This window comes from Sminthopsis crassicaudata, chromosome 1 (assembly GCF_048593235.1).
Source record: "Sminthopsis crassicaudata isolate SCR6 chromosome 1, ASM4859323v1, whole genome shotgun sequence".
Classification (NCBI taxonomy): Eukaryota; Metazoa; Chordata; class Mammalia; order Dasyuromorphia; family Dasyuridae; genus Sminthopsis; species Sminthopsis crassicaudata.
The window spans coordinates 6905381-6929518 of record NC_133617.1 but is presented as its reverse complement, the minus strand read 5'-3'; the positions used below and the strand labels follow the sequence as shown (position 1 = coordinate 6929518).

Here is a 24138-nt window from a genome sequence, read left to right as displayed (position 1 = left end):
AGCAGCATCTGTTCACCTCTTGTCTCACAGAAAAAGTTTCTTTACTTATTTAAAGTTAATTTTTTTTTCAGTTCTATCTCCTACTGTCTACTTTAAGATATCACTCTGGTAATCTTATCCTCTCCTTCAATACTTCATATTCAATTTAAACCATTTTTCTCAGCTGCCTACTCACATGTTCTGCTCTCTGTAATACTTAAACAATTTTTTTTATCCCATCTAGTTATCTCCCCTTTGTTCTGTTTTTCTCTTCACTTCCAAACTTAAAAAGAACGATGTTTGTACCCACTTTCAGTTCTGTAGCATACTCTGAGAGTTGTATTCCTTCTGTTTCTGTTTCTTTTCATCTAACCAAAAGTTCATTTTCCACCCCTTCCTTTTACCTGTCCTGTACCTTGGGGATAGGATTTGCCTTCCAGGGCCATATTCATCCTTTCAATCCTCAGGGATGCCTCTAAAATTAGATTTGCCTACTTCTTTCAGGATTCTGCTTTACCCTTGCCCATTCTTGACTACTTTTGAGGTCTTTTTTTATTCCTGTCCTAGATTTTTGTCATATTTGAATTTGTGCAGTTTTCCCCCTGTGTTAGCTGGCAAGTGTTTGCTAAATGCCTAATTCTTAGGTTGTAGCTGTTCTCTTTGTTAGGTATACACAGTTCCTGTTCATTTAAAGCCCTTTGGATTACATCTGCAGGGTGCCAGCAGGGTGTCTCTGGCCGAGGGCTCCTTCCTGAATTTTAGGCCATGGTCCAGAAGCATAAATTCTTTTTTTCAGATGCTGCATTCTTATTCAGCTTGTTCACTTCCCATATTTGCCTTTCCCTTCATTGTGTTTGATGGGCTACAGTTAGGAAGATCTCATCAGCATCCCTTCTGTCCAGCCTTCCATTCCCTAGTGCTCCAAGGTGGACAGGTGGACGGCCGTGGAGAAGCTGATGAGACACTCAGACCCTTTGTGAGCTCCAGCTCCCTTACCTGCTCACCTGGGCTGTCTGAGAATCTGAGAGGTGATGTTGAGTGTTTGGCAAGACCCAAGCACTTCATACATGTAATAACGGTCTTCATCTCTCACCCTATGAATGGAAGGTCCTGCCTGGGGCTGGAGTTCAGGTTGCCCATGGAAAGACCCCAAGGATCCCTTGGTCTTCAGTTGGGCAGCAAGGGGGGGGGGTCGGCTCTTACCTTGGCTGCCCCTGCGCACACTCCAGAAGTGCTTCTCAGGCCTGTGCAGGCTGAAGTTCTTGTTGGCTGGTGGCTGCTCTTGGTTAAGGACCAAATGACATCACTGTTAGAGCCAATTATGGCATGCCTGACCAGCTGACCAATAAGAGCTCGGCACACAGGGCTCACAGTCCGTGTGAGCGTTTTGAGGGGGAACCTGCACTCCTGAGCTTGGCTTTTAGAGTGTGGCCCCTTCTGGGATGAGGGCCTGCCGTGCTGGTCACCTGTGTCCAACAAATGGTTCTAAAGTTCTTTGGGAGACCTTGAGGGTGCCCTCCTTGGGCCCACATCCCAGTGAGGTGCCATTGCAGCCAATATTTGAACGTTGTATCTCTGGGGCTGAATCTAGTATTACTACTCTGTTTTTTGAGACACCTCTTCCCACCACTATAAGTAAAAAGTACCTTTCCCTCCCCTTGTGGATGGATTAATTTATTATTTAGAGGAAGAATTTCACTCTGGATCCTTCATGGACATTCACATGTTTACTCATGAATTTATCGTGGGAAACTTTCAGGAACATTGGAAGTTGGGGTCAGAAATCCCTGTTTGTATCAGACACACAGATTTAACCATGTCATTAAATTGTTGGTGAGCCCCCAGAAGCAGGTGGGGGATACCCTCCTCCAAATCTCCCACCATGAATTTAGGAGGTTTTCATTTGGCTGTCCCCTCAAAGGCCTCTTGCCTTGTCTCTCAGTCCCTGAGCAGGTGGGGTCACTGTTACCTGGGTATAAAGGTGCCTGCTCCCCAACAGATATGTAGAGGTCTGCAGAGGGTGCTCAGAGTTGTTTCTTCCTCTGCCTGTGTCTGATAAAAATGTCATCCAAATTGTGTAGGCAACAGGTAGAAGTCTCTACACGGGGCAGAAGATATGGACAGACAATTCTTGGAAGAAGCAGCCAGAATGTCCAGTAGCCACCCAGAGACTTGTAACAAGGCAGATTTAAGTCCCTTGGGATGTGGGGTGCCATTTCTATCCACTTGGTGACCAGACTTTATTAACGATGAGGAAGTGCTGGCAGTTGTGCAGAACCACTCTGGTACGTGGCTGATAGAGGTCCAAATCGGCGAATTTCCAAAAAGTAATATGGCAACATTTGCTACCAGATGATCAAAGGCTGGCTTCTGATGGGCCTGGTGGTACCTAACAACTCTGAGGTTATTACTGGGGCGATAGAGGACCTTTCTGGGCCAAAACGTTCCTGGAACCCTAGAAGGTACTTGGCACCAAAGCCTAGGGAATGGCAAAGCTGATTGTCTCCTGTGGAGGTGAGCTGCAAGCAAGCATATTTATGAAGGGCACCAAGAAATGTGGAAAGTCTTACCATGCACCGGGAACCAAGATAGGAAACGCTGATGGCAACGGTTAGGATTCTTACAAGGTACTTCTGTACTTAGTTCACACCTTTAAAGGAGTTCACTCATTGGTCTACACACTAGACTCACACCTTTAGAGAGCATGTAAAAGCCCACACTGTGGGAGGGGATTCCGAGTCAGGATTCAGTCAAGGAGAGGCCTTCCCTGGAGAACTTCAGGGGACTTTGGAGGAGAGGACTTCGGGAGATTCACAGCCAGGACTGACTTCTGGGAGCTTCCACAAGCCCACTGTAAACGCCACTCTCCGAGGCGGAGTCTGATTCATTCCCACTCTGATGTTTGTGCTGGCTGGAAACATGAGCTCTTGGGAGCCAAGAACAGAGATAAGCCTCAATTAAAGCTAACTGGGCATAGAAAAAGATTCAGGATTTTGAAGGTGACAATAAAGGATCTGGACTTTACCTCCTGGCTGCATTTTGGGATTATTGGAACTGAACCGAAACTAAGGCTGCCTCCAGAAGCTCCCCAAGAAACCTGCTCCCAGAGAACGATCCCAATTTAGAGAAAACAGAACATTACAGGAACTGTGGATGACGACAGCAGCAATGTCGTGAAAGACAAAGCATGCAGAAGGGGATATGGGGCAAAGAGAAGACTTGTCACTGTGGTCTGCTTCAGTTCGGCACATGCATTTTTTTTAAAACCTGCAAAAATGGAAAGAATAAATTATGATATTTTCCTTTGTATTTTGACAAGTTTGTTGTCTTGGTTACCAAATTTAGAATAAACAATTTAATAATGTTGTATATTTGATTTTTTTAAATTCCATTATTGAATTGTAGAATGTTATTGATAATCAGCAGCTTGGTGGTGGAATGGGTAGAGTTCTGAGCCTAATGTCAGGAAGACGTGAATTTAAATCTGGATTCAGATACGCCCTAACTCTAACTCTGGACAAGTCATTTAACCTTTCTCAACCTCAGATTCCTCAACTGTAAAATCAGGATAAAAGCATCTACTTCATGGAGTTATGAGAATCTAATGAGATAATATTTGGAAAATGCTTACGTCAGTTCTTGGCACAAAGTAGGTATTTAATAAAAGTATGTTCCTTTCCCTATTTCCCTTCATGTCTTTTGACATAAAAAAAACTTAAAAATAAATGCAAAAAAAAAAAAAAAGCAGAAACACACCCATTCTTTACTGACCCCAGTGTCATTAAAAATACTATTAAATTAAGGACTTTGTAAACGTATTAAAAATTGACAAGTAATTACTTGATTTAATCCTAAAGATTCAGTATGTCGAAGAATGAATCATAAAAATGGTGGGTGATTTCATTAAAGATGACAAAAATGAGAACTTGCTAGTGCCTTGGGGATATCAGCAAAGCAGTCCTTAGGGGGAATTGGAAAGTTTTATTTCTGAGAACTTATTACTAATCACTACCATCCAGAGGGGTCAGGGACATGGCCCCAGCAATGAACCCTATTACAGCATGCTACAGAGTGGTGGGGGGTATATACACATACACCTTAATTAGTAGATATCTGCAATCACATACATATATACCCAATGCACCTTCACATGCATCTATGTCTACACTTCAGTTTTCTGTTTCTCTGAGGGTGGCTGACATCCTTCTCAAGTCCACGTCCCCCCCAGCTCATTTTCTACCTCACAGCAACATTCCAACCTTATATCATCTAGTTATTTTAAATAGTTTGTAACAACATTAATATGTCTGACAAAGCATAGTCTCCCTATTTTTTTCTCTTTTGATTAAATCTATTTTAACTTCAACTTTGTCTGAGGTCATTACTACCCCTGCTTTACCTAATAAATTCGATTCCTGTTCTGCGTCATTCTGTTTGAGGGTAGCTATGATTTCTATCACTCCTGACTCCTTTGCTGTGTCTTTCACCTAAAGGACATGAGTGGGATTTCCTCGGAGGAAAGATTGAGCAGTCTGGAGAGGAAGTCCAGTTAGACTCGGACCGTTAGAGGGTGGGACCAAAGAATCAAACAGAAAACAGCTTCTTTGGTTCCTGATGAGGATGGACTCGGGAGAGGAAAGAGATAAACCAGACCTGGAGGGATTGGAGACTGAGAACAAGATGGCTGAGAAAATGTAACAAACAGGGAGTGAGGGGTCCTCCAAGGTTAATAAATAAGGAGGAGGCATTGAATGGAACAAACTGAGGGAAGAGCTCTCATAAAAATGGGGTCTCCACCAATGTCCCCTAATTGTGACTTGAGACTTTTCTATAACAAGTGGAGCTGGAGCTAAAAGCCGCAGGGGTTCAATTGTCTTAGATAAACAAACATTTCCCTCCTGTCTCCCCCACTCCTTTTCATTAGCATTTAAGTACTGAGGTCCATATTTAATCTTTGGGTAAATTAGAATTCTCCAGTAAGAGAAAGTTGCCCTTTCTCTTGAGATGACAATACATCCCTTTTTGCTTTATTCTTATTTCGAGAGTCTCTCTTTTAGTGGCTGATATAAAAAAGAGGTGAGGTGAGAGGAGAGACCCCCTGAAGCATAAGAGGGAAGAGGAGAAAGAGACCACAGGGCAGCCCGCCACCCTGGCAGGTAACCCAGAAGGGGGTCAGCAAGGATGGCCAGACTGATAGGGGCAGCTTAGCCTGGGGGGGGGATGTAGCTTGGATTTCTGACTGGATATAGCAAGGTGGGGGTACCCATAATAGAGGGGGAACCCATTCCCATCAGTTCCCTTCCTGCTTGCCTCACGGAGTAATTTAGCCCCGTTCCTCGGCTCTCTGCCAGCAGGACCAAGTTCCTCAGGACCTCTTTACCCTGAGTGACTACAGTGTGTGTTTCTCCTTTCCTCCCTCTGGCTTAAACAACAGTGAACAAGCAAACCTTTGAGTAGCTGCCCAGGAGAATCTCCTGGACAACCAGATGTTGGGCAGTGGCCGAAGAAGGGAGTGAAGGAGAGAGAAATTCCCCATTCTCCCTCATCCACCATGTCCTGCACAGGGTGCTCCCGGTCTCCAATCCCTGGGGTTCCCTGGAACCATTCTTGCCCTTCCTAAGGCTTAGCTATGGAAAGCCTTCAAAGACGGTTCATTTCTGTTTGCTGGTCGGAAAAAAGGAGCTCACACACGCCACAAGTGGAGGCTTGAGGCTTCCTGGCCTCAAGTGTGACTACGGGGACCAGCCCAACTGGGTGGAGACGAGGAGGACGGAATCTCATCTCCTCCTCCTTAAGAAAAGGTTTCCTTGCTCGCTTCTTGCCACAAGTCAAAGCCAGAGATTGGCAGAGAAACCGCAGTGGGAGCAGCTCAAGCATTTTATTTTTCTCAGTTATATGTAAAGCTCGTTTTTGATATTTATTTCTGTAAGATTTTGAGTTCCAAATTCTCCCTTCTTCGGCAAGACAGCAAGCAATCTGACATAGGATATATATATATAATCATGTTAAACATATTTCCAAATTTGTCATACCGTGAAAGAAGAGTCAAAACAAAAGGGAAAATCATGAGAAAGAAAAGGGGGAAAAGCAAAAATAGTGCACTTTGAGCTACCTTCAGACTTTGCTGGATGTGATAACATTTTCTGTCCCTAGTCTTTTGGAACTGTCTTAGATCATTATATTGCTGAGAAGAGCTAAGTCTGTCATAGTTGATGATTGCAAAATGTTGCTGTTAAGAACCCCCAAGTGTACGGGTCTTCAGGTAAGTTGTGTGTAATGGGCTTAGAAAGTATTCTTCCTCCCTTGGTAGCTAGGCTTTAGGCTACTCCCTGAGCAGCAATCCCAGGGAAGAACACCCTGCTCTCTGTCACAGGGCGAGAGCGTCCCCTCTCAGGTGCTCTCTGCCTCTCCTCACAGCCCTCCCATCAGGCCCCAAAGCACCTGGAATGCCTGGCGATGCTGCCCCATAAAGGGGCAGAAACTACCTAGTTCCTTAATTAGCTCCAAGGCCCCGCTGAGATCTCTTTCCCACAAGCTTTCTCTCTTTTGGTGTCAGCCCCCTTCCCCCCCCCCCAGCTGTCTCCTAGACTGAGACAGACATCAATGGCCCTGGCTATGTGATTTATAAAGGGTGACATATTTCAACAGTACATCCACTATGAGAAAGGTCATGGTCACATATATATGCATACACACACTATATGTAGTACATATAAATTATACATATATACTTAAAGACAAGGGTTTTTTGGGTTTGTTTGGGTTTTGTTTTTTTGCAAGGCAATTGGGGGGTTAAGTCATTTGCCAGGGTCACACAGCTAGGGAGTGTTAGGTGGCTGAGGTAGCTTTGAACTCAGGTCCTCCTGACTTCAGAACTGCTTCTCTATCCACTGCGCCCCCTAGCTGCCCCGATAAATTTCATTTTTAAAAATTCAAGCAGTTACAAAATAAATTTGATTCTATCAATATTATGTATAATATAAAGTCCCAGTCATCTCCTAGTTCTTGTCATAATTCTTACACTTTCAGATACCTATTTTTTACTTTGTAAGGTAAGTTTTATTGTGCTGAGAATTTAAAAAGTGATTCCTCAAATGTAAGGGTCCTGGAAAGGTCAGGCAAGGGCAATTGAGATGTAAGTGGGCCAATGGTCTCCGAGGTCCCCGGATGTGATTGGAGTTGAGTACTTGGGGACTTCCTTCGTGGGAGGGACCTCCAGCCGTGGCGGGAACCTACAGTCTCACTGAAATCTCAGTCAAGTTCAGGATGTAACCTTCATCATCGATTGGCTTGTACCTGGGACCTCATAGACCCCACAGAAGCTCTGGGCAGGAAGAACTCTCTCTCTCTCTCTCTCACTATCTAGAGCTTGGCCTGGAGGAGCAAGTACCAAGATACTCAGAGAGTAGATGTGAACCACGTGAATAAAGTCTAAGCTTGTTCGCCAAAACTCTCCCGTGCTCTTCCCCATGAGGTAGCAGCCAGAGGATTCTGGGGACCTCGAAACATTGATATTACATTTACCAGAGGCTCTAAGAGGCCTAGAAATAAGGACCGATTAGCATCAGTTAGGTGAGAATGGGGCTAACACTCAAAGCATTTAACGATTGTCAAAATAAGTTGTAGTAAATGAATTACAGAGTATTATTGTTCTATAAGAAATGATCGAGGGGGGCCGCTAGGGGGCGCAGTGGAGAGAGCACCAGCCCTGAATTCAGGAGGACCCGAGTTCAAATCTGGTCTCAGACACTTAACCCTTCCTGGCTGTGTGACCCTGGGCAAGTCACTGAACCCCAGCCTCAGGGGAAAAAAAAAAAAAAAAAAAAAAAAAGAATGATGGGCAGGATAATTTCAGAAAGGCCTGGAGAGACTTTGCAGGAGCTGATGGGCCCAGCAACAATAAGATTCCGTGATGGTCAGCTGTGATGGACTTGGCTCTTTTCAACAGCAGGTGATTCGGGCCAGTTCCAGTGGTCTTGGTTTTGTTTTCGCAGATTCTCAGACTCCACTTTTACTTTCACCTACCTGGGAGGTACCAAAAGGCAGTCACTGCAAGGGTCTTGTGGTGGAGGAATCTACACCCAGGAAAAGGGCTGTGGGGACTGTGGACTACAACTTAGCCTTGTCACTCTTTTTGTCGTTGTTTGCTTGTTTTTTTTCTCATTTTTTCCTTTTTTGATCTGATTTTTTGTGCAATATGATAATTGTGGAAATATGTATAGAATTGCATATGTTTAACATATGGTGAATTGCTGTCTGGGGGAGTGGGGGGGAGGAGGGAGGAAAATTTGGAGCAAAATTATTTTTGCATGTATGTTGAAAATAAAGAGCTATTGTTTAAAAAAAAAAAAAAAGAGATGACGTCAAAGGACAACAGATAAATAATGGACAAGATGTCCTAACTTCCTTTGCCTTCTCGGTTCCCCCTTGTGGATGCTGCAGCCACATTTGGCACGAAGGCACTGACCACCTGCTTCCAGCCCTGTTTGCAGCCTCCGAGGCTCTTCCTCTTGGGGTCCCTAGCCCCCTTGCGAGCCCAGCTCGGGGACCACCCTTCCCCGGGAGTGCTCTCACCACTGGGGCCCGCTGCCTTGCGGAGCTGAACGAGCCAGTGATCAGGGTAGCTCAGAGAACCCCACCACAAATCGCCTCTTCCACACGCGGGGTCTTGTTCCCGGACGTTTGAGAACAGAATCTTGCACTAATAATTAAGGGGAGTAGGCGTGGGGCCCTTAGGACGGACAGAACTGCTGTCCCCCGGGAGAGACTGACAGCTGGCTGTGGGGTTCGGCGTCATTCTGAGGCCCCCCTCCCCGCCTCCCCCACTGCTCCTGGTTCTGCCTCTGGGCCCTGGTCAGTCTCTCTTCTGTGTAATCGCCCTTCCCACCGGAGCCGCCCCTCCACACCGGGACGCGGGGCGCTGGGCCGGGGCAGACACTTCCTGTGGGACCGGACAAGTCACAGAACCCTGCCTGCCTCAGTCTGTTCGACTGTAAAATGGGCCTCCTAACTAAGGCGCCGAGGACCAGGTGTATCTGCGGGAATCTCCGCCCGCTCACGCCCGTGGCCACGCAGTTCCCGAAGCTTCGCCCCTGCGCCCCCCGGTCCCGCAGTCAGCTGCGTTCGGGCCGCTCAGGCCCCTTTCCAATTCGTACCTCGAGCACTAGCGGTCCTGGCTTCCGAGGGCAGGGCCGGGACGACTCCCCCGGGACCCCGAGGGCTGCGCGGAGAACCAGCGGCTCGGGGTCTCCAGGCAGCGTTTGGGGGACGACTCGTGTGGAGGGGAGACTCCTGTCTAATGGGCCCTGAGGGGGAGACGGCGGCCGCGCTCCCTCCCCCTCCTCCCCCGTTCTGTAACCGTGTTCCCGAGTACGTCCCGAAGCCGCCGCTCCCGGAGGAGGGGCCTCCGTCGCTCGGAGGTTTCGCTTTCTTTTCTGGGGGCCCACCCCAGGGTCCTCGTTGCCAAAGGCTTGGTCCCGAGTCGTGGGGGGCGAGGGCTCAACGTTTGTATTGCTCGCTCGCCGATCTCCCGATAGGTTTATTCTAAGACTCCGTCCGCGGAGAGCGTTGGGATCTTAACCCTTTCCAGCGGCGCAGCAGCGACCTCGGACTGCTGCCTCCGCCAACTTCAAAGGGAGAATGTTAGGGGTCCGGGCCAAGCCCAGATGGGCTCTGCCGGAGATCTCCCGCCCAAGGAGCCCCCAGGCTCTGCTCCGCCCGGAACGCCGCGGGGGCTGCACAAATGCCAGGCCCACTCCACCAGTCTGCGCTCTCGGGGCCCCCGGCGGCTGTTCTCCGCCCTTGGGGGTCCCTGGTTGGCCAGGAGACGCCGCCCAGCCTGGACGTCCCCCTCCCCAATCCCCGCCTCACTTTACATGTGAATCGGGGGTGGGAGTGCGTGACCACCAAGGTCCCCCCAGCTCCCGATCAAGCAAAGTTCAGGAGGGAGCGGTCACTTCCCCCAAGGTTCCTATCATCTCTATTTCTCCTTCTTGATATAAAAATGATGCTTTTTGAAGAACAAAATGACCGTTTTGTTGACTCAAGTACATCAAGAAGTTACAGGCTTCCTTGCTTTTGGTAGAGGCTCCCAGTTGATGTCTGGCTCACCAAAGTTAATCACTAGTATCATGCCTATGTGAGATTTAGAATCCATTTCCTGGATTTGTCTATTTTCTCCTTTGTTCCAGGGGCTCTACTTTAGGCTTCAAGGGAAAAAATCACTTGTTTCTCTGTTCTGATCTTCATCCAAATGCTCTACAGTGCAAAATAGTTGGCCCTTTTCTATAAAAATCAGAGGTCTACTAGATTCAATGAATTAAAAAAAAAAAAAAAAATTGGATACCTGTATTTCAACTGTGTTTTTTTAAACACGATGTATTAAAAATGTTATTCGGAAGAAGATAAAAAAGGTTCAGTAGACTGCTAAGGGGACTATGATGCAAAAAAGTATTCAGAACTTCTGGTCTATGTGCTCTATAGTATTTTCTGCTGAAAAAAAATAACCTCTCTTACTCCAACCATTTCATCTGTATAGGTGAAAAAAAATTTATCGTGGGCCAAGCAATGTGCCAGAAATGATATAAATCTAACAGAAATACAGACAAAAGGAAAAATGTAAGGCTGAACCGCTGAAGAATTTAGATTTGAAAGACTATTTCCTAAATGGGAACAAAATACACACATTTCTCAGAATCACATAGTATCTTTATAAAACCAGACTATAACTTAGGGTACAAATAAATGAAAAATGTAAAAATAAATAGTAAATGCTACTTTATGGCGCAAAATAGATTTAAAAAGAGTATCTAATACAGAGAGTACAAAAAAAGAAACAGAGCTAAATGGACATTTAACAATGACATTTCAAAATAACATGCAGGACAAAGGATGAATCACATAACAATAATTAAAAGAGAATAAGATGAAATAACAGACAAATTTCTGGGTGGCAGTTAAAGTAGTCCTTGGAGAAAAAATTATATCTCTGATAACATACATTTTTAAAAAATGGAAAAAGAGAGGATTAGTAAATTGAGTAAATAACTGTTAAAATTACAAAACACACACAAAATAACTGAAAAACATTATTTTGAAAATAGAGCATAAATTCAGAAACTAAAAAAGGATGCAGAACTGATGATAAAGAAAACTAAAAACTTTTTTAAAAAACAAAACAAAATTGATGAATGTTTTCCATTTCCAGGTCAGAGGGAAGAAAATCAAATTAACAAAAATTTAAAAATAAACATTATGAAATCACTCAACAACAGAGAAGAGTGTTAATTTAAAAGGTTTCTCTTCAATATTAACTTTCTGATGTAGGCTTCTGCTTTAGCCAAAGGCATTTCCACAGTAATTATACTTATGTGGTTTCCCTCCAATATTTTGTGATAGAAAGCATAGACGATCTACAGGTGAAAATCTTCCACATTATCCAGTATGAGTTCTCAGGTGTCTAGTAAGCTGTGTTCTCACCTGAAAGACCTTCCCACATTCATTACATGCATATGGCTTCTCTCCAGTATGAATTCTCTGATGATAAATTAATTCTGCACTCTCCCAGAAGGCCTTCCCACATTCGTGACACTCATATGGCTTCTCTCCAGCATGAACTCTATGGTGTCGAATGAGTTCTACTCTCTGGGGGAAGGCCTTTCCACATTCATGACATTCATAAGGTTTGTCCCCAGTATGAATTCTCAAATGTTGACTAAGTGTTGCCCTTCGGGAAAATGCTCTCCCACATTCCTGACATTCATATGGTTTCTCTCCAGTGTGAATTCTTTGATGGTAGGTAAGAGCTGAACTGGTGGTGAAAGCCTTCCTACACTCATTACATTCGTATGGTTTCTCTCCAGTATGATTTCTTTGATGGAGCATGAGCTCTGCACTCTGTCGGAAGGCTTTTCCACAATCCAGACATTCATAAGGTTTCTCTCCTGTGTGTATTTTCTGATGTCGAGTAAGTTCCGAGCTCTGGCAGAAGGCCTTGCCACATTCAAGACATTTATAGGGTTTCTCTCCATTATGTATTCTCTGATGTTGAGTAAGCTTTCCACTCACACGAAATGCCTTTCCACACTCATTACATTCATACGGCTTCTCCCCGGTATGAATTCTCTGATGTCGTGAAAGCTGTTCACTCAAGCGGAAGGCCTTTCCACATTCATTACATTTGTAAGGTTTCTCTCCAGTATGAATTCTCTGATGATAAATTAATTCTGCATTCTGCCAGAAAGCTTTCCCACATTCATGACATTCATAAGGTTTCTCTCCAGTGTGAACCCTCTGGTGTTGGTTAAGTTGTGCAATCAAGCGGAAGGCCTTCCCACATTCAGGACATTCAAAAGGTTTTTCTCCAGTGTGAATTCTCTGATGTTGGGTAAGCTGTGAGTTCTGCCAGAAGGCCTTCCCACACTCATGGCATGCATAATGTTTCTCTCCTGTGTGAACTCTCTGATGGTAACTGAGTCCTGTCCTCTGACGAAAAGCTTTCCCACATTCCTGACACTTGTATGGTTTCTCTCCAGTGTGAACCTTCCGATGATAACTTAGTCCTGTCCTCTGGCGGAAGGCCTTCCCACACTCAGGACAGATGTAAGGTTTCTCTCCTGTATGAACTCTCTGGTGATAAATTAGACCTTTTTTCTCACGGAAAGACTTTCCACATTCATTGCATTGGTAGGGTTTCTCTCCAGTGTGAATTGTCTGATGGCAAGTAAGATGTGCACTCAAGCGGAAAACCTTGCCACATTCATTACATTCATAAGGCTTCTCCCCAGTATGAATTGTCTGATGACGAATAAGGTGGGCACTCTGGCGGAAGACCTTCCCACATTCAATACACTCATAAGGTTTCTCCCCAGTGTGGATTGTCTGATGTCGAGTAAGTTGAGTATTGAGGCGGAAAACCTTTCCACATTCAGTACACACATAGGGTTTTTCCCCAGTATGAATTCTTTGATGTTCAATAAGATGTATACCCAGAAAGAAAGCCTTCCCACAATCATTACAAACATAGGATTTCTGTCCAATACGAGCTTCCTGCTGGGAATTACAGGATGGACTACTACTGAAAACTGCCCTACAATCATTATATTCATATGTTTCTTCTGCAGGATACAATCTATGATATTCAATAAAGTCTAATTTAGAACTGAAGGACTTCCCATACTCATTATACTTAGAAAATATTTTCTTAGAGCAGATTCTATTACATGAATTTAGATCTGAATATAAACTTATATTCTCTCTGCCTGTATGACAATCTTGGAGACTCCTATCTATACATACTTTTTGCTGTGGAAAAATGTCTGGCCCAAGACCAAAGGTTTTGCTATAGGTGTCACATTCTTGGCCTTGTGTTTTACTGGGAGTTTTCCTTTGGATAATTTTTCCTGGCTGCAAATGGGTCTCCTCATTGCTGTGCTCCTTCTTTAACTCTGCATCACATCCCCAGGCTGCTCTGAAACTGTAGACCAAGGAACCATGCCATTTTGTGAATCTTTTCTGAGATGATGATTCCATAGAAATGTCCAGCTTTGGAACTGATTCCTTGGCTTCAAGCCTAAATGTCCAATCTGAAAGAAAGCAAAGTATAAATGTCCCCATGTATTTACTGCCTTACACTTAGATCTTTCTTGTGTTTCTTCCAGGAAAATAAAACTAATAATTTAATTTCAACAGGTAGAACAAATAATACAATCTTAGGTTTATTACATTTATAATTTACATAAATCATCCTTCACACTGATTTTTCATAACCACCTTATGAGATAAGTCCAATTTAATGTTATATAAATGAAGAAACTGGGGCTCAGAATAGCTTGCCTAAGATCACATAACTAATGATTGGAAGAAACAAAATTAGAGCTTAAATATCCTCTTTCATCCTGATGGATATACCCAAAGAATTGAACTGTGAATAAATGTTGAAATAAGTTTGAAGGATTATTAACTATAGATAACACTGAAAAGATTCCTGAATTGATTCAGAGACATGGTTAGCCTGGTCTGCTGTTCAGTTTCTGGGCAAAAGTAAGGTAATATGATTCTAAATACTCCTTACTCCCAATAACATATTCTTGTGGCTGAGGAAGGTCACAAAAAGAATAACAGAGATTTGAGAGGTTTCTATTCCTTCAGGTTCTCCTTTGAGGTTTTCCTTTTCATTTCCTTTTTAAAACACCCAGGGTCCTATTATACACAATTAAAAAAACAAAGTATATGATCCCCCAAAAAGGACATAAGTGCACACAGCATGTTTTAAGGAACACAAATTAATCGTTCATTTAATTCTGAATGTCTTGAGACCAAAAAGGGCTGGACTATTTGGGTTGAAATTCCATCTCTCTGGTTTATTACCTATATGACCTTGGACAAATCACATAATCATCTCTAAGGCTTAATTTCCTCATAAATGAGAAATAAGGGAGCTGGACTACCTGACACCTGTAGTTCCTTTCAACTCCAAATATATGATCCTATTATGCCAGAATCAGAGAATTTTAAGCTGGAAGAGACCTCATGAGGGAGAAAAAGTATCCTCTGTGTGGGTCTAAAATACATCAGATACACATTTGTTATTTGCTGATTACAAAGAAACCCTAAGCCAAGGATACTGTGATAACTCTCAGGAGTCACTGACTTTAAAGCAGACCCAAAAAAGAAACTTGACTATAACTCCTGGGGAGGAACTGAATATTCCCAGAGGCAGCCTATTCTAGTTTGGGAAAACTCTAGTAGCCTGAAAAGATGAACACTGGGGTATCTGTCATATCTCATCCATCTCTCTTGTTTATTCACTCACTTGGGTAGTCATTCCTTGGGATGACATCTCCCTGGGTCATCCAAGGAGCTTCACCTCGCTCCAGCTGGTTGATCACATCTGGCTTTGAAGCTGCCAATCCTGTGCATTGGAAATGAAAGGGCTGTTGATAAGACAATCAGCACAGAATTCATTCCTATCCTCTCTACTATAAGGTAAATGTGGGTCTCCCTCTCAAGAATGAGCTGTCCTGTGCTCCTGGGAGATGATGAAGAAAGGAGTCACAGGAAATCTAGCCTTAGTTCACTGGAACTACTTCCTCCCAGGGTGGAAAAAGTTCAGGTTTTGGGCATTGAGAATTCAAGATCCAACTCTGGACCTCAAGGAACTACATCAGGGAAGGTACAATCTCAAGGGCAACACAATCAAGCAGCTAGATTCCGGTTAACAAAGATCTCTCATAGACGGGACACTCTTTGAGAACAAGAACTCAGGACCCAGGAAAGCATTTTTTTACTAACTGGGAAATTAATTAATGCTTTTTGAATTGTTGAAAAACTTTCTACTTGGGAATAGGTGGCATAAAAGAAGGAAAAACCTTTGGGTTAAACTCACTCACCATTCAAGCCACAACAGAGCATTTCCCCAGATAATAATCAGACCTTCTCCAGGACACAGTCTGGGTCCCAGGAAAGGCCTGAGATCCTTACCCAGGCAGACCAGGTTCTGGTAGTTCTCCAGCATCACTTCCCGGTAAAGCTCCTTCTGGGAAGGGACCAGGTGCCCCCACTCCTCTGGGCTGAAGTTCACAGCCACATCCCTGAAGGTCACTGAGCCCTGAAATACCAGACATGAATGTGCTCACCTACAGGCCATCCCCCACTGGGGAAGGAGATGTAGTGAGCAATACAGCTTCTCCAGTCAGATGGCTCGGTGTCGTATCCAAACCTGCCTTGGACATGAAGAACCCGAGTGACACAGGACAAGTCACTTTAATCTTCTAGGTCCCAGGTCCCTATACTTTAAAGGGCTGTCCTAGAAGATCATGGGGGAGGTCCTTTCCCCCTCCAGACTGAGGATTCGAGGGCAGTTACTCCAGGGATCACCTCTGATTGTTTGGCTTCCAGAGGAAAGCCCTTCTTGAGCACTGCTGGAAGGAGTCCAGAAGGCCACAAGGCAGATGTAAGGGCAGCTTGAGCTCAATTCCCTTCTGTTTTCCCTCCTCCAGACAAACATACAAAGTTCTTTCAGATGATTAACATTGTCAAGATCTTGAGGACAGTCTTGTCATCCTACACTAGAGGCCCTCTTCTCTTAGTTATGTTTCAATGAACTTCGCATCTCATCAATATGGGTAGCACTTCCATTGTACAAGTGACAACTCACTCATGCCTTCTCACTCTGCACACTTTGTCACATTCCAGACATCACATTCAGGTTTGGGGTTAGAACCAGATCTATAGTTAGAGGTAAGCTTCCTTCTACACGTCTTTTCTACATTTCACTGTGGCCAGTGGAACAACTGGAAAAGTCCACCTTTTATCCTAACAAGACCAGTCATATTTCTCAATAATATTTTTTCTCCATAGTATTTTGTTTTTCTAATTACATGAAAAGATAGTTTTTAATATTCATTTATATATGATTTTGAGTTCCAAATTTTTTCTCTCTCCCTCACCTCTCCCCTCCCCTAGTCAGCAACCAATCTTATATATGTTAAACATGTTCAATCATTTTAAATATATTTTCATGTTCTGAAAGAAAAATCAGAACAAAAGGGGAAAATCACAAAAAAGAAAAAGAAAATAAGGGAAAAAAAGGGAAAATAGTATGCTTCTATCTGCATTCAATCTCCATTGTTTTGAGAAACCTGATTTATTGGGGACCCTAATCAGTATTAATTAGTTCCTTGTGATTTTTTGGGGGGTGTTTGTTATCAATTATTAATTTAGTAATATTTAAATGACTGACTAGATAATAAGTATAAGTAATTCATAATTTGTATACGTTATTTGGAAATTTTAGATTCTGACAAAGAGGGCTCCTGCTTATAGATTATTATATATTATTTGTCTATCAGCATGATACCAACTTGCATAACTATAGTACCCTAAGAAGGCTGACCTGAAATATCTCTATCCTGCATGTCCCACATTCCATGCTGGCAAGAGAGAAAGCCCCCAAGTTCCCCCCGAATGTTCCTGATGCTAGGTCTCCAAAGGCGGAAAGCACCATCTTCCACACCCAACCAGTGCAGGTCTTGAACCTCATAACCCTGCCGGAATTCACACTTCAGTGGGTGCATTGGTCGGTCGCCATGGAAATGCCATTCTAGCTTTAGCATACTTGTTGTAAGGATTCGGTTCCGCAAAACAAGAGAAGGGAATTGTAAGGGTCCTTTAAATGGGCGGTGCCACAGCATAACAGGAGATTGATTAGCCCAGAAGTATTCTCTGTGGATATAGGACTACCCTGTGGGTGGGATCCTGTCCATATTGAGATAGCTTCATAATGGGTGACAGCTCTCTCACTGATTGGCTGTGTGTGTGTGACCTCACAGGCCCTTTATAAGCCCACTGCAGACAGCAGTCGCTCTCGTTAACCTGGCTCCCTGAGCCAAGTGGATGGAGAGCCCAGAGAGGTAAGGAGTTTGGTAGAGAACACATGGGTCTTCAGACCAGGTGTTCACTAGGGAGCTGACAAGTCAGGGCATTATGTGAGTAGGTATAATAAAGGCTTTTAAGATTACACGTGGCTGTTCTTGAGCGTGGTACAGGTTATTAAACTATAGGTTCAAGAGATCGTGGCCAGAGACGTTTGAAGGCCTCAGAAGAGGCAAGCCGGGTAGAAGTGACACTGTAAAGGTCAGTGCTCAAAGGTGCTCTGTTGGGCCTAGGACAGATTGGTAATTGTAACTGCCAGGAGGGCATGTTACACTTGTAACCCTGCATAGAGGCCTGAAATGAGAGGGGGTCTGGGGTCTGCTTGGGTGGCGGGGGCCGGATGCTTGGAGCTCTGCCTCCGTTTCTCCTTTGGAGTGTCCCCACAGTGCGCTCTGGATGTGAATGGCGTTTCCATCCTAAGTCTATTGGAACTGTCCCTCAGGAATATTAAAGTCACCCACTGCCCAGGTCATCGCTGGAATCATTAGCCTTTCCATTGCCCTTTGGGTCCATCACAAATCTGAATTTGCAGAGAGCCAATCGAGGCTCTCCTCATAGAAAACTTCCCGGGAGATGGTTCAGAAGAAGACCGGGTGTCTTTCGGGGACACCGGCTCTGCAAAGGTTCTAGTTTCCTAGCTAGGGACAGAATGTCAAAGGGGGAATGGCCCCGCCTTCAGGAGGCACATCCTCAAATAAAGTACATAGAAAAGCCTTTCTCCAGCTGCTGATTCAAACCTGAGCTTCTGGGTATTTTTGTTGCCAGATCAGCCCCCATCCTTGGCACACAGCGACCCTTCAGTGTGTGATCTCTGTTCACCATCGTCTCCTTGCAAACATCTTATTTACAATTTCTGCATCAAATTCATTAGTTAAGTGTTTAGAGCGCACCAAGCACTTTATTAAACCCTGAAATATTCATCTATCATTTCCTTTTTTACCTCCTGACTCTTCTGGGTCTACATATTAAGCCCAGACCTTCAATAAAGCCTTATCAGGTTCCCACTGTGGGTCACGAACCGCCAGGGAGACCGGAGGAGACCAAGGACAACCTCGGACAAGAGCTGCACTCAGAGGAGCCCTTGGGGGAGGGGGACTAGAGTCACCAAGGGCGGGGAAAGACTTCCTGGGGAGAAGAGGGGAGAGTAGAGTCCTTTTTTTGGTCATTTGGATATTTACAACTTTCAAAGTTATCAACTTGAAAACTCACACTTCCCGCCCACTCTGCCCAGATTGAGAGTCGGGATCTAAAGGCAGCAGGGGGTGGGTAGAGCATGGGGGGGTTGCTGCAGGGTCGTTTATGGATGTCACCCAGAAAGAGCGCGCAGGGAGCAGCCAGGAAGGGGGTCTTTTTTGCAACAAAATCCTGAAATCTGCCAATTCACTGAATATTCATTTATTTATTTCCATTCAGGACTTTGTCAGATTACCTGAGTTTTTCTCCCAGTTACCAATGGCTCTTTAGTTACTGAGCTGACCCTGGCTATTTGCAAAGATTTTGTCAAGATTGTGTAAATATAATACTAGAGCAGTTCTATGAGAAATTTAGAAATAGAAACCGTCTCCAAGGGAGCTAAGCTCACCTTACGAACCTGTCAGAGCTTTTGAAGAAAAGAACAACGATGCTGTTTCTTCCCTGATCAACAGCAAGAAATGGTCATGGGGACAATGTTCCTTTAGAAGCCAAGAATGAGCTACGGAGAGTTCTTCTTTGTCTATTTATATTAAGGCAGTACCAGAAATCCTTGAGACTAACTAGAAGAATCTAAATTTCAGTAATTGAGTTCTCTCTGGGGGTCCCGTGGCTCCATCATATACAGACTCTTATTTTTTACTTTGTGTGATGTATTAGATTCAAACTTTGCCTCAAAGAAAGTTTAGTCTGGCCCCACGCTGTACATAATCTGAAATATTTGAAATGAAAGAAATGAATGAAAATGCAGATGTCCTGGTCATGGTGAAGATGTACAAAACAGCAGGCTACTGAAGCAGGACCCGAGTCTTGTATTTATGGGTAAATGAAAAATTGGGAGAGGGGAGCTACCTAGAGGCAAGCTCCCACTTGTCAAACCGGACAGCATACATGCAGAAATCCGAACACAGCACAGGACATATTTTGTTATGTGGCTCGACAAAATTGGTTCTTCTACCGAGCAACACTAATCTCAGCCTCGAGGACCTAAGGCTTAACGTTCCTGTGGTGATCTAACACCACAAATGTACCTTTGAGAATACAGACCCTATTCTTGATTTGTAACTTTAATGGAATTTTCCAGGTTGAGGAAATTTGCTAAGAATTCTGGGGAAGGGGGCAGCGAGGGGGCAGCTAGGGGGCGCAGTGGATAGAGCACCAGCTTTGAATTCAGGAGGACCTGAGTTCAAATCTGACCTCAGATACTTAACACTTCCTGGCTGTGTGACCCTGAGCAAGTCACTTAACCCCAGCCTCAGGAAAAAAAGAGAAAAAAAAAATTCTGGGAAAGCCCTAAAAAGTGTATTCCAGCCTAAGATATTTTGTACCAGACCTAAGACATTTGGTGAAAAGAGAGATTTACCTGAAAATTTTGCTCAAAGCAGTCACTTGATATAACTAACAGTACAAGGCGGAATGACTCTAGTTACTCAGGGAAGCATCAGGGACATCATGGGTAGGAAGCAAATACTTGTGGGAGGCTGTGCCCCAGGCTTAGGGAAAAGCTTTGTGGACACTTTCCCCACCCTGTTATCTCAAATGCTCTAAAAGAAGTCCTGGCTCTGGGCTGACTGGGTGAGGTTCTTGAGCTCAAATTTATGAGAAAACAGACTCTGAAGGTGGGAGTCAAGCCCCAAAGCTCCACAGTAACAAGCTTGGCACTGCCCTGGTAAACCAGACTTAACTGGGGAGTGGGGGAGCCCCTCCATGCGCCTTCACAGACTGAGAGGCAGGGGGCTGGAGGGGGAGGGGGCTGGAGGGGCAGGGGGCTGGAGGGGCAGGGGGCTGAAGGGGCAGGGGGCTGGAGGAGGAGGGAGCTGGAGGGGGAGGGGGCTGGAGGGGCAGGGGGCTGGAGGGGGAGGGGGCTGGAGGGGGAGGGGGCTGGAGGGGCAGGGGGCTGGAGGGGCAGGGGGCTGAAGGGGCAGGGGGCTGGAGGAGGAGGGAGCTGGAGGGGGAGGGGGCTGGAGGGGCAGGGGGCTGGAGGGGGAGGGGGCTGGAGGGGCAGGGGGCTGGAGGGGCAGGGGGCTGAAGGGGCAGGGGGCTGGAGGGGCAGGGGGCTGGAGGAGGAGGGAGCTGGAGGGGGAGGGGGCTGGAGGGGCAGGGGGCTGGAGGGGGAGGGGGCTGGAGGGGCAGAGGGCTGGAGGGGGAGGGGGCTGGAGGGGGAGGGGGCTGGAGGGGGAGGGGGCTGGAGAGGTGGGGGCTGGAGGGGGAGGGGGCTGGAGGGGCAGGGGGCTGGAGGGGCAGGGGGCCGGAGGGGGGCGCTGGGGGGGGGGAGCTAGAGGGGGAGGGAGCTGGGCTAAGGACCCTTGACCCCGTTCTAAAATCTATAAAATCAGGGCTGCCCGGCTAAGCCTCCCGGGCCCTCCCGCTTCCTTCTGCGGCTGGGACTAGGGCCGAGGGGTCGCTGAGCCAGACTCACAGCAGCCACTTACCTGCTGGGCCCGGGCCGCCAGGAGCACGAGGGCCATTCCTGACCCCAGGAAGCTCCCTCCGTGGGGGAAAGTCTCTGGAAGGCAGGTCTGAGGGGGAGAAATGACCCATGAATGGGACTGACCCCCACAGGCGGCCCGGCCCACGTCCGGAGGGAGCAGGCTCAGGCACCGAGGAAAAGACCAATCAACGAGCATTTATTAAGTGCCTACTGTGTGCCAGGCACTGGGCTGAGCGCGAGGGAGCGACCACCGGATACACGAGAGACCGTAAGGGGAGGCGGAGAAGGGCCTGAAGCGGCGGGGGCTGCCCGGCAGCGGGTCCCAGAAGGCGGTGGGGACTGCACGCCGGGAGGGCTCTGGGTTTGACCTGGGAGGTATCTGAGGGCGGGACAGGCGGCCGGGGCAGCGGCTCCTGGGGTTCTGGGGCCGGAGCGGGGCATGTCCCAGCCCGGGGCAGAAGCAAACTCTGGGGACACCCCGAGGCTCTGGGGGGCGGGGGGCTGGGAGGAGGGGCCCCGGGAAGGAGGCGGGACTGGGAGGGAGGCGGCGAGTTCTGCCCGAGTTTGAGACGTCTAGAGGTCAGCAAGGTCAAGATGGCTGAAAAGCCCTCGGAGAGTGAGATTCCCCTGGGTTTGAGAATCATTGAAGTCATGGGAGCCGATGAGTCACAAAAGGGGGGTCCTGAGGAACCCCCAGAAAGGACATGCCCGGGACGAGGGTCCGGCACCTTCAGGAAGCCGGTACAGGAAAGGAAATTCAGAAAAAACCTTGAGAAAGGAAACGCTCTGATCCCTGGATAAACGCCCTCTCCCGGGGGAGAGAAAGGGACAAACTACAATAACTGGGGAGCATGGCCCAGATTGAGGGGCCCAGGAAGACTGGGGGGAGGTCCCAGGGAGGGCAGCCTCTGAATGGCGGCTCGGGAGGGATCCCGGCAAGGGAACAGCCAAAGGAAGGGCCCTGCACCCGGAAACGGAAGCGGAGGCGGCAGACGAGGGGCCCACGGGGCGTGTGAGCCTGGGGGCACTAATGCGGAGGGGGCGCCGGAGTCCTGGGCCGGGCTGGTGCTGTGATAGGGCTGGGAACGGGGGTCCCGCACAGCCCAGGGACCCTGCTCTAGATCCAGATGGGCCCAGGCGTGGGCTGGCAGTGCTTCTCCCGCTGGGCCGCATTCACCTCGAGGGGCGGACTTGGGCGACAAACAGGCTTCTGGGGCCGGGCGGGAGTGTCAGGTGCTTTATGGACTAAGGTGTGAACCACGTGCCTCGTGAGGGGGCTGACCCCTGTATTCCGGCAGGGAGGGGGGGGAGAGGGAAGGAAAGAGCCAAGGGGAGGAGAAGAGGGGAGGAAGGGTGGGGGGAGGGGGGTTATCCGCGGGGGTCCCCCCCCCAGGCTGGAGGTGGGGTTGACAGAGACACCAAGGCAGAGGGTCAGAGGGCACAAGCCCGCCCCCCTCCCTTAGACTGATACAGAGATGGGGGAGGGCCTGGAAAGGGGCAATGAGCGAGACCTCCACGTGGAGGTCGGGAGCACGACACTCGGCACGCACTCACCCCGGAGGACCCTTCTCAAAGGCGGCCTGGAAGCGTCAGGCGGCGGGCCTCGGGATGCGGAACCGAAAACGGAAGTGACTCTCCTCGTTTCCGGGAATTTCCCGGACAGTTTCTCACGGGAAATGTAGTCCAGCGACCAGGGCGATTGGTGCGCATGCGTTGGGTTTCCGACTTGGAAAAAGCCCCTTGGTCCCGCCCTGGGGTCATCTGGTCGCCCAGGCCCCGCCCTTTTCGGAGGCGGCCACGCCCCTTGGAGGCGCTTTTCATGGCTTCACTTCTTCCTCTCTTCAGCCCGCTCCCATTTAGCGCCTGCCGTGAACTAGGCCCTAGCTAAGCTCTGTGATTAAGTGCTACGGAGTCTGCGCGCCAGGAGTTCCCGTTAGTCGTCTGGTGGGGGAGGGGCCCCCACCGCTGCGTGCCTCAGTTTCCCCGGGGTCGTTGTGAGGACCAGATAATATTTATAAAGTGCTCGGCCCGGACCCCGGCCGGAGTGCGCGCTGTCCAAAATAAGAATTGTTACTGCTTTAAGCGTCCTGCCGGTCCACACGCAGCTTCCCCTCGTGACTTGGCCTCCCAGTGAGATGGTCCAGGCAAAGAAAAACTGGACAGCCAAGTGTCTAATTCGGAGAACGTTTATTTTACTGACCGGGGCGGACTCGGCAGAGAACTGTGGCGGACCGAAGTGGGCGCAGGGCTGGGAGCACCGGAACTGAGACTTACAGGGGGAAAATAGGGGCTTACGGGATGGAGGGAGAATACACGATGGCCGGAGTTTAACAGATTATTTGGAACAAGATAAGGGTTATCGCACATCCGGCCTCATGGAATAAACAATCCTGGGAGCTTTTGGGAAAGGGATTTCCCTCCGCCTTAGCTAAACAAACATTTCCCCGGAACCGGGCCCCTAGGCTGTGGGGGAGGGGGAGGCCAATCCTTTGTCCATTTCACCCCGCGGACCGTGGGCCTCGTCTGCTCTCCTGACTGGGACAGGACTCGCACCCTTCCCCGGGGGCTCCCCGACCAAAGGGACAGGCCCAGGGCCTGAGCTGAACACACGGAGTCTCCCTCCGCACCTTCGAAGGGGTCAGCGTCCAGCGCGCAGAGGCCAGCAGGCCCAGCACGCGTCCACCCCGGGCCGAGGACCGGGCCTTCCTGCAGCAGCGCCTGCGCGGAAGATCCGACCTGAACAGGTGGCCCCACTGGATTACTTGGGGGGAGAGGGGGAGATGCCCGGCCCCCCATAAATGGCTTTGCTTAATCGGGGCCAGTCGGAACCTGGATTCTTTCCGAGACAGCGCTCAGTACCTCAACAACCGGGCGCCCGGTGCGGCGGCCTTCTCCCCAGCCCAAAGTTTGCCTCCTCCGCCCTGTGGGCTGTGCTCCCCAGACCCCTAGGAAGGCTTGACCTCGGGTCCTAGTGCCCGGTTAAGGAAATGATGGCCCGGATTTGCACCTAAAGTGAGACATTTTATTAATTTGCAAAAAGGGTAAATGCAGTTTGTGACAACGGCTACCTAATGCTACTCCTAATGTGATTATAGAAATATCAA

The 24138-nt window shown here is 47.5% G+C and overlaps 1 protein-coding gene and 1 long non-coding RNA gene across 5 annotated transcripts; both read right to left on the bottom strand.

Annotated features, from left to right (window-relative positions):
• Positions 1-1690: 1690 nt before the first annotated feature.
• Positions 1691-10277, bottom strand: LOC141551564 (uncharacterized). Its single transcript, XR_012484909.1, has 2 exons — positions 9135-10277; positions 1691-3246 (listed from the first exon to the last, which is right to left on the bottom strand). It is a non-coding gene; the product is annotated as an uncharacterized LOC141551564 (long non-coding RNA).
• Positions 10278-10330: 53 nt separating this feature from the next.
• Positions 10331-22724, bottom strand: LOC141549917 (uncharacterized). 4 transcript variants are annotated; one of them, XM_074280011.1, is made up of 5 exons: positions 22589-22718; positions 21036-21122; positions 15460-15586; positions 14792-14890; positions 10331-13562 (listed from the first exon to the last, which is right to left on the bottom strand). In XM_074280011.1, exons 2-5 carry the CDS (start codon positions 21069-21071, stop codon positions 11413-11415), a joined length of 2412 nt encoding a protein of 803 aa, XP_074136112.1. In that variant the 5' UTR covers positions 21072-21122; positions 22589-22718; the 3' UTR covers positions 10331-11412. The 4 variants fall into 4 exon arrangements, with proteins under 4 accessions (XP_074136112.1, XP_074136185.1, XP_074136348.1 ...); XM_074280084.1 differs by lacking the exon at positions 21036-21122 and having other exon boundaries at positions 22589-22682; XM_074280247.1 differs by lacking the exons at positions 14792-14890; positions 15460-15586 and having other exon boundaries at positions 22589-22724.
• Between the last annotated feature and the right edge of the window lie 1414 nt (positions 22725-24138).